Consider the following 11063-nt stretch of genomic DNA (forward strand, 5'->3'; position numbering starts at 1 on the left):
ACAAAATTAAAAAAAACAAATTTCGAAAAATATATATCATTAAACAATTTTCCATTTTAAAGTAATAAATTTTACATGACAACTGTGGAAAATATGTTACAAATATTAATTTTTAAAATCATAATAAAAAAAGACATTAATTTCGTAATAATAAAAATAATAATAATCAAAAGAGAATTGACGTTCCCACGTCGGGCGACCTCAAACTGGTCATCGGATCCCGTCGGCCATGGAGGAAGGAAGTGGTCGCGAAGATCACTTTACAGAGACTAAACCCCATCGTCCTAGTTTTTATTATTTATTTTTAACCCATCAATAAATTTATTATCTTTTATTTACATTCCTGGTGATTCTAATTTCCGAGACTAGAATCAAAAACAAATTTTTAAGCTTTTATGTCTTCTCGTGGGTAAGGAGACGCTCGATCGTGAAACACAATCTTCTAGCAGTGCAGAAAAAGAATAAGAATAAGAAGAAGAAGGTCGAAACGAGAACTTAAGAAGGTATACAATGAGATTAAAAATAATAAAAGGTTAGCCATGAGCCATGACGTTACTCAGCGCCTTTGACCTTACGATTATCGGTCTCAAGCACACTCTGGCACTGGAACCCTTGCATATTTAAAGAGACTCCACGCAGGCGCTGTTTTATCCCCGAGGCAGCCTAAGCGCCCCCTAATCTTTGATTTAAAAAATTCACAAACATTTTTTTATGCAAAACTGTACTAGAAATGTTATAAAACTGTTTTTTTTTCCTTTTATATTTTTTAGCGATGACCTTAACGGGAAACTGGACCCATAACCTGCTCTGAGTGGATGACCAGCGACACCTACAAGAGCGCCCGAACTGAAAAGATAAGAGGGAATAAAAAGAAGAGATAATTAAAATGGCAGACCCGGGAGGTAAAAAATAACCCGAGTTAGGTTAGTTTAGTTGGTATAACACGGTGTAAAACCGTTTTCGCCCTAAAAACATCTCATCCCCATCCCCCTGGAGCTGGAGGACCTTAATTAGCGGCAGCGCGGACGCGGAGATTCTTCCATGTAGACAAAGGAACAGTATATTGCCACTCGTTTTAATATACCTGATTCATTTGTTGTTTATGTTTATTTTCATTCCCATTTTTTGGGCACTTTTTTGCTCATCCGAAATATCATTAGCCCGACTTTGTTTTCATTTGTCATAATAGCGGCCAATTAAATAAATTTACGGTGGTATTTCGAACTTTTTTAAATATTTACTTTTATTATTATTGAGGAGTTTTATTACCGAGGAATAAATAGTCTTTTTATTGTTAAATCTTTAATCTTTCCCCGGTTCGCTGGTTCAGACACTTCATTAAATGTTAAGCTAAGTAAAAGATAAGGTATGTTGGGATTCAAGACCTGACCTCTACGCTTTTTTTTTGATACTTCGACATACATGAAGCATGTGTTTATTCAAGATGGCTTCATTCATATTCTCCTTCAATAGTTTTTAATTATTCAAGATAACGGATACTTTTTTCTTCATCGAGAATTTTAGGGCTTCTATTTAGAAATTTTGGTAGGTTTGTTTCACCATTTTTTTTGTTAATTAAAAATTACATAGTAAAAAATTTTGCGTTATTTCGTCAAAAAATTTTGTGTTAAATATTTAACACTTTTATGTGTAAATTTAACATTTATTCTGTTAAATCAACACAAAAAGTGTTAAATATTTCACATAAAAATTTTAACACAAAATTTTTTGACGCATTGACGCAAAATTTTTTACTGTGTATAACACTGTAAAAAATTTAGAGTAAAGAAACAAACACTTCGCGTGCGGAGTAAATTTGGAGTTTTTTTTTAGCGATTTTAATTCGAGTACAGAGTTTGTAGAGTAAAATAAATCTTTATTTAGTTGAAATAAGTTTCACATGCAAAATTATTAACAAATACTTCCAACAATTTATATAAAATTAAAGTTTGTAAATATTAATTGTATTTTTCTAATACTTTGACTTTTGAAACATTGAACTAAATTTTCACAATTATTTTGTTTTTTAAGTCTTGTTGATAAATTGTAACGTAAAAACGTCAAAATTGAATAAAATAAAGAACTTTAATGCTAATTAAATGAATTTTTATGATCTCATAACAAATAAATTATTATAGAGAGAGAATTTATCAAAAAATGCATTTTATAAAAATTAAAGAAAAATTTTGATGCAATTTTTTTTTAAACATTAAAATTTACTTGTTTTATTAAACTTACGAAAAATATTATATCAATTTTTTTAATTTCTAAACATGAATTTTGTAATTTTTAAATGAATAAAAACTATTTTTTTATTTTTATTCACTTAAATAAAATCCTTCTTGGATTGAATTTCATTTTTTTATCATCAAATCAATTTATTAATGACAAAGTAAAAGTTTGAGCAATGATTAATGTCACAATACCTCCATAATATAAAAAAGTGCATGAATAGTTATATACTAGACGCAAAGAACAAAATTGGGGAGTAAAAACCGCAAACATGATCACTTATACATACATGTATAAATAAAAATATAAAAATGTTTAAGAAAAAAGAAATGAAGCCACTCATCTTTCCAAGGACTATAAAGCATCGGGTTCTCGCCTGACGACTGCTTAAATGACGTCAGTAACTCCTTTGTCTTAAGGGACCTGATCGATGCCCCATCGATGACATTTATTATTTTTCATATCTTTTTGTTTTCATAACACGGGACATCCAATACTGGATACTCTGATACAGAGAAGAGGTCAATATTAATATCATTATATATGTATGTATATATGATAAAGAATATAAGAATATAAGAAGAAGGGACGATGTTAGTAAGGTATATTGGTATAGATTAATAATAATATATAATATATGTATAACCGAGTAGCCAGCTAAGCAAAATAGAAAGATGGATTATTATTGATGGATTATGATGGTGTCGATTGGTGTCATGATTCGAGTTATAAATTTATTCGGGCGGTATAATATATCGGGACAATCTTTAAATCCTGTCTAGAGTGTATAGTTATAGTACCATACACTCGGCACGATTCACCGTTTGATATATATATATATATATATATATATATATATATATATATATATATATATATATATATATATATATACACACATATATTTTTTATTCTTTTCAGTTAAATTCACTTATAAAGGCTTGATCTCTTTTTTTATTTTCTATTGACGGGATTGTGACACATTGATGTTTGAACCCGGTATCACGTGTTGCCACGTGCGACTATCGAGTTTCTTCATGATTCAATCTGCAATTCAATAGTTATTATTTTCAACTTATATGCATTCATTTTTATTCAATCATTTATTATTATTTTATTCAGAAAGTTACTTTCTTCTTCTTCTTCTTCTTTTTTTTTTTTGTTAAAAAGTACAATTTCTTTATTTAAGATTTGAAGCATATAAAATTTAATAATGATAACAATAATCTTTTTTAAAATTATTATTATTAATTGTTTAAATATTAAAAAATTTTAATAAATAAATAAAATAAAATAAAAAGCCTTTTATTTCTTGCGTTTACATGGTACAATTTCAAAGAAAAAAAACAATGTGCATACAGAATTTTTACTAATTCAATTTATACTTTTTTTTTTTTTTTTTTTTAATGCATCTAAAAGAACGATTTAAAAAAAATATCATGTTTAAATAGATTAAATTTAGTATGTTTCCATTTCGAATAATAATGTAATTAAAAATATTATTAAAATTTTAACATAACGAGATATAGTTAAATAAATATTAGATTAAAAATAAAAAAATTATAATATGTTGTAATTTGTAGTATAGATTTTTTTTTTTTTTTTTAATCTAATATAAAGTAATAATAATTATTATTATAATAAAAAAATTTTTTTCAATAGTATATTATTCTCCAAAAAAATATATTTAATATTTCCCGATAACTTTTTTCCATTTATCCCACTGAAAATAAACCCGAATACCAAAATCGGCACGTCAGTTAGTTCTTATCGATTGTGTAAACATAACAGTTTGTTATTCTCAGGAATTTAAGTTTAAGTTCCGGCGACTTTGAACAAATTACCTATGATTATGAAAGACATATATATATATATATATATATATATATATATATATATATATATATATATATATACTTCTGATATAGCCATTTTCTGAGAATAATATTTTTCTTTTAGGAATAAATCTCGAGACAGGTCGCAAAGAGATCCTGTAAATATTGTTTCTGGGTCTCTTTATTTTTTTTCTCTATGTACCTAAGAAATATTTTAGCATTTCAAATAAAACTGTCCGTCTCTACTCATACTCACTCATATCAGTACACACATATAACACAAGAGCAAGAGATTTTAGGGACTGGCCAGCTATTTTACCAAAAGCAAATTTATACAGCAAATGAAAAACAAACAGCTAATGCATTTAAATATTTTTTTAAATTAATAAATATTTCCTGTCGTGTATTAATTATACGCAATATATTTGACTTTATATTACGGTCATACTTTTATTTGAATAAATATATATATATATATATATATATATATATATATATATATATATATATATATAAACTCAAATGGCCGCGGTATGTACAAGCCTCACTAAAAATAATTACATCTAATATAATGTATTCCAGGTATATTCTCATTCAAGTTCTTTCTAATGTTAATTTTGTGTTAAAAAATCTTTACTCCTCTATAAGTATGTATCATTTTTATTTACCTGATTCATTAGAAAACACCTGACCGAGACATTTGATTACTGATGATTATCAAAGTGATAAATTTATTGTAGTAATTATGATAATTATTTAATAAAATTACATTTTAACTTTAAATATTGGGAATAAATTTTTCAATAAATAAAATATCCACAATAAAAATAATTACATGACCAATAGAAAGAAATATAAATTTGGATAAAAAATATATAATTTGAATATATATTTTTTTTTCATAAGTATAAATAAAAATTAGACTTTTGCGAAAAAAATGAAATTATTTTAAATATCGGCAATAGGTAAAAAAAATTAAAATTAAATCCTCGGAAACGCTGACGGCAAAAAAAAGTGATAAATTATTAGACAGTAATAATTAAAGATTAATATTTTACAAAAGCAGAAAGAGTTAGTAAGTTTTTGTAGACATCATTAATTTTGATTTTTATTTATGATGTGAAGATATTGTACAAATATTAGAGTATATATATTTATTCATATAATATTAATGAATTTAATAATTATTATCAGACTGATGTAATAAAGATAAAAATAAATTTAATAATTAATATGACACATGCTTAATTAAACAGTATTATTTTCTCCGAAATTACACGTGCTCAAACAAGTCGGATCTGGTATATCGGCTCGCGCGACGTGTATTCTAATCACTATTACCGTGTCTTCACGGTCCTCACTAGCTCATTACATTACACATTACACATTATATTCTAGAAACTAAGTGATCTAGTGCTCTGTGATATACAAGTATTTCAAACGGGATTGCAATGAGCTTCTTTCTCAAATTCATCCAATTTTTTAATTGTGATATTTTTAGTTGCTTATTTGCTACCAGGTGATAAAAATTTTATTGCGAAATCTTTAGCTGTCAAATTAGATGTTGTTGATTTAATGATATTTATGATTTAATATAAATGAAAGGTATTTATAGACAATTATAATCAATATTTAATTTTTTTTTTATTATGTTTAGTCATTAAGTAATATTAAAAGTATTACATTAATTGTCAGAGATAAAAATTATAGTTAGAGGATAGTTTTATTTGTCAATATTTAAAAAAAAATTGTAGTGTTAGTTTCTTTTTTTTTGTCATTTAAAATTTGGATTTTGCAATCAATTGTCACCTTTAGACTTTAATACTATAAGAAAATTTTTAATTAATTCTTACTCGTTGAATTTATAAATTTTTTGGAGTTAAAAATTTTACAATATAAATTTTACAATATAAATTTTACGTCATTAAATCAAAAAAATTGTGAAAAAATTACTGTTAAAAATATTTGACACAAAAAATTTTTATTGCATGCAACAAATTTAAATGCTTTACAATTTTTACATAATTTCATTTTCTATAGGCCTAAATTTGTCCATCAGATTTTTAAATAAAAATTTTTAAAGTACCCACAAAAAATTAAAAAATTATTTACTCAATTTTTGTAATAAACAAATTTTTCTTCTTTATAAAATAAAATTTTCTGTTACAATTTATAATAAAAAAAAATCATTCATAGTTTGGATTAACAAATCTATTTCAGACTTAAAAATAAAAATCCATGAAATATAAATACCTAAAAAAGTTGTTAATATCAACACAGTAGTACAAGCAAGGTGTAAAGTAATGTATAAACAGTAATAAATGCATATGAATAAAAGGCTAACGAGCGGCAATATAAACAGATAACTTTTATATACATGCCCACGCATTTAACCGAGTCAGCGATGTTAAGTCTGTAAACACGCGTAAGTCGAGCGCAATAACATGTTTACATTTAATAAATAACCAATCCAATCCGTTTAATTTCTTCATGTACCTTCCGTACTGTCACATACACATTATACATCTACATATTATGCAAATAAACTCTAGATAATTACACAGAAAATAAGGTTCACTTGACCCGAGAAAATTCTCGCGAAGACCTAAGTTTTTTTGGAGCGAGAAGAAATTTTATTGAATCAAGTACAGAGTTAAAAATTTTCAGTGGAAAATTTTTAATTGATTTAACCCAATCGGACTGAAATTCACTCCGAAAAGGATTTTACTTATATTATTAATGAAAAAAAAAAAAAGAAACCGGAGTGAATTCTTAATTTTTTTTTATTAAATATAAATAAAAAATCTTTATTCGTTTGAAAGTTACAAAATGTGTACTTAAAGATTTTATAAATTAATAAAACCTTTTTCTTTAGTTTGAAATTAAAAAAAAAAATTGCATTAATTTTTTTTTCAATTTTTACAAATTGCATTTTTTGATGAATTCTCTCTATAATAATTTATTTTTTAAGAAATCACAAAAATTGCCATATAAAAGTTATTTCAATAACATTTAAGTAATTGATTTTATTTAACGAAACATAATTCATTGTCTTTACTTAATATGTTAGGATTTATCAACAAAACTTAAAAACAAAATAATCTTTATCAAAATTTCGTTCAATGTTTCAAAGTCAAATTGGAAAAACATAATAATTATTTACAAACTTAAACTTGAGATAAATTTTTTTAAGTATTTGTTTGAAATGAAATATATAAAACTTGTTTTAACTGAATAAAAACTTATTTTAGTTTAAAATTTCTTATATTTTTCGAATTGAAATCCATATTCACTCCAGATTGTTCCATTTCTTTACTCTAGTATACCGAGTGATCGGAGTGAAAAATTCACTTTTGATTATTTACAGTGCACTGAAAAAAAAATGAACTTGATTCAAGAAAAAAATTATTGAACCAAGAAAACTATTTTTAAGAATTTCATTGTCTTGAATCAAGATCAAAAACTTTTTTTTCTCAAATCAAGACAATGAAACTCTAAAATAGTTCAATAATTTCTTTCTGAAAACAAATTTTTTTCCAGCATAATTTACTTCCTTTATTCGTGTAAAATTACCCAATAAAAAAAAAAACATGTAATATAAACTAATAATTAGAATTACCTGTGTCATGAGTCGATCAGCTCCAGTGCCCTCCTCATCCTTGAAAATAATATCGACATTATAATTAGGCACTAGATCCCGGAACCTCGAGTCATGCCTAGAAATACGTCCTTCGGAGAGTCCACTCGCGGTCAGGGTGTTTTCACTGACATTCGGCACATGTTGTTTATAAACTAAGGGGGTAGATTTTCTCAAGATGGGCCTTCGGCCGCCTCCTCGGCCAGGCCCGCAAGCCAGCACCCCCGCCGGTAACCACAGTGTCAATAGAATTATTAATAATACTCGCGGGGGTGGTCTGGTGCGTTTTGAGATGAAAAAACAACTCCGTCCTTTCTGGTAATTATTATTACTAATATTACTATTATTATTATTTTTATTATAACTATCAGGAATATTATTATTGTTCTCATTGTGATGTTTGCTAGTGGTATTACTGGGATTATTACAGCTACAAAAATTGTTACTTATATCGCTACTGTCGTCGTTGTGATTATGATGATGATGATGATGATGACAGTGGTGATAGTGATGATAGTGATGATGACGCAGGTACGAGACCGGCACCGCCGTGTCTCTTTGTTGCACCATAATCACGTGTCAAGAGCCCAAGCCACTTTGGGGTTGCAAAAAAAAAAATAATAATTAACAATATCGGTACTATAAATGCTATTGATTATTCCTCGGGGCTGTTTTTTAAACAATTTATCGTGACACACACTTATCTTAATGATCCAAGGTGTCGAATAAAACGAGCACCTCTTACCTCTTTCCTCACTCACGCGAAACCATGATAACCAGGGCATCACACCCCTTGGTTAAATATTTTATAAAAATACTTAAACCACTTTATCAAACACTTTTAAAACCAGCATTTAATCATCAATAATTAATTAACAAATAAAATAAAAACCAATGCTAATATCTAATCACACACTTATGAAAGAAAAAATAAACCAACACAAGTCACTGACAAGATAAAAAAGCATCCCTTAAAGAAAATCGGTGATCACAAAAGGGACATCGAGGGTAACTCGCGATTTTCGCACCTCTTATGACGTTAACCAGAGGATCTGATCCCGAGAAGTGACATCGGATGCTGGCAGCAAGTCGTGTCAGAAATGCACGTTAGGCATCACGATGGGGAGCATAGGCTTAGATCACCTCTGTATAGTATAGTATTCCGATCGGACAGACTTTACACGATTCCCCCACCCCCAACTGTTGGAGGACACCGCGGTCCCCGTTGGTCCCCACCAGGCCCACTAGGACCGCTGACGTCACGCCTGAGGGCGCTCGTCGATTGGTCGTGGGCGTGTCTCCAGCCGCTAAACGAGGACAGGTGCCGGCACCACCAACAAGAGGTAAGAAAGCTCTCAAGTATTGTTAACTTTCTGAGCTCTTTAATCCTTAACTTGGATTATTATTATGTGATGCTTTGTCTGGTGCTTTCAGCTAAAAGATCCACTTTCTTCTCCTTCTACATCCAAATGTCATTCTGAGGAGCAACAGTTTCCTGAGTAACATATACAGCCCAATTCACAAGATATTTCTTAACGCTAATTGATAATAATATTTGAAATATTTATTTTAGCCTTCATAATTGTTTATTTATTCATCATTTTTATCACAACGCTTTAGCAAAAATTTTTCGCATTTTATTGAATTAATAATATTAAAGCACAGGTCTTTTCTTTTTTTTAATAACAGTTTTTCCCACACAGCTTAACAAGAGACAGCAAGATAAACATTTTATTTCTTTATAATAATAAAAAAATTTTAATATTAAAAAAAAAATAAGGAACCAAATATTTCTAACGCCAGCCAAAATTAATTTTAAATTACTATTCATCACTCAAAAATTTCATCATTAATATTAAAATAAAATTTAATCAAGAAAAGTTATGAATAAAAAATTCAAGAACGATTTTTAAAAACTATCTGGATCGAACCAAGCCAGGAATCGAACCTGAATCTCTCAGATTACGCGTCAAGCGCTCTGCCACTGAAGCTACCGGATTCGAAACTTATAATTACTTTCAAAATGTCGATACAAAGGGTGTTTTGATAAACTTTATTTAAGAAGAATAATGACCGTGATTCAACGACGTACGAATGAGAACTGATAGTAACCATTGGCTCTACTCACTTAGCCTTTATTTACTCGAATCGAATCGGTCTACGATGTATAACACGGTCTTTCACTCTCTTTCAATATCAAGATAAGATATCTATACATATATATGTAGTATATACTATATACAATACCCTAGCTCGGTTGTCGGCTGGTGGGCTGCATCAGAAGAGCACCATGGCGCCACACATGAATAACAGAGTAACACTTACTGTAACATGTAACATGTAAAATGTGATTTATGATATAATGTATGATTGTTGAATTACGATTCGATTCTATCAACACATGTATGTATGTATGGTGTCAGAGGAACATACAAGGTAAGCCCAACAAAGAGTATAAGGCTGTCAAAGTACGGTGGGTGGTTCCCGCAAAATTAGTGCTTCTATTCGAGGCTTCGATATCTCAAGTTTTTCTTATCTAAGACTTGTGACAATTCCATTCTTATCCTCGTCACAGTTGATCAATGTGTTGAATGTATGTGTACATGTCATTTGATTACATATCTATAGTGTTATGTATATACATATATGTAGCAAGTAGAAGCGTGCGTAGGTTAACGCACGTGAACAGCTCCACCCGAGCCATCATACTGGTGTATCGATTTTATTTTCATCGATTCATAAAATATAATGATAATGATGGTGAATATGATGATGATGATGATAGTGGGAATATAAACGCGTAAGGTGAGCAGAGCAGGATAGAAGGCATTAAAAATACCGAGTGATAATGAGATAAGATAACGAGGGAAATCTCGATTGATTTTAATGAATATCTCTGGAGGAGGCTCGTAAATAACCGGAGCTTGTGTTGAGCCGATATATGCAAATCACTCGGGATTCAATTATAGGCCGGGGAAGAAATACAATGTAATGTGTTACATATGTATGGATGTAGGGATGTGTGGATGAGTATGAGATATTACGAGATGGTGATCGCTACAGATTTACCGGTGTCGGTGTTCTCGGGTGGTAATAAAATTTCGTGTGGAGATTGGATCCATGCATATATTAAGTGCTCATGATCGGCAAAGTGACCTGGCATGTGCTGAGTATTATAATCTTTAATAAACATTACTGCAAGTGCTAACTTTCAATAACGACCGGCAATATGCAGTAAACAATTTACAGGATTTTTGGTTTGATGGACGGCTAAGGGGGATATAAGTGCTGGGGATATTCAAGTCTTTAGCCTTAGATTATCAATAAGAGTAAAACGATATTGATGCCTTTTACACTGG

The 11063-nt window shown here is 29.0% G+C and overlaps 1 protein-coding gene across 1 annotated transcript in view; it reads right to left on the reverse strand.

Moving 5' to 3' along the window:
• The window catches only part of LOC123264969 (sonic hedgehog protein A), a 53819-nt gene extending 44556 nt beyond the window's left edge, over window positions 1–9263 (reverse strand). Inside the window, exon 1 of the mRNA XM_044728517.1 lies at window positions 7687–9263. Within this exon, the coding sequence (XP_044584452.1) occupies window positions 7687–8274 (588 nt within the window). The 5' untranslated portion in view covers window positions 8275–9263. The remainder of the gene's footprint in view (window positions 1–7686) is intronic.
• Between the last annotated feature and the right edge of the window lie 1800 nt (window positions 9264–11063).

This window comes from Cotesia glomerata, linkage group LG5 (genome assembly GCF_020080835.1).
Source record: "Cotesia glomerata isolate CgM1 linkage group LG5, MPM_Cglom_v2.3, whole genome shotgun sequence".
In the NCBI taxonomy this organism is placed as follows: Eukaryota; Metazoa; Arthropoda; class Insecta; order Hymenoptera; family Braconidae; genus Cotesia; species Cotesia glomerata.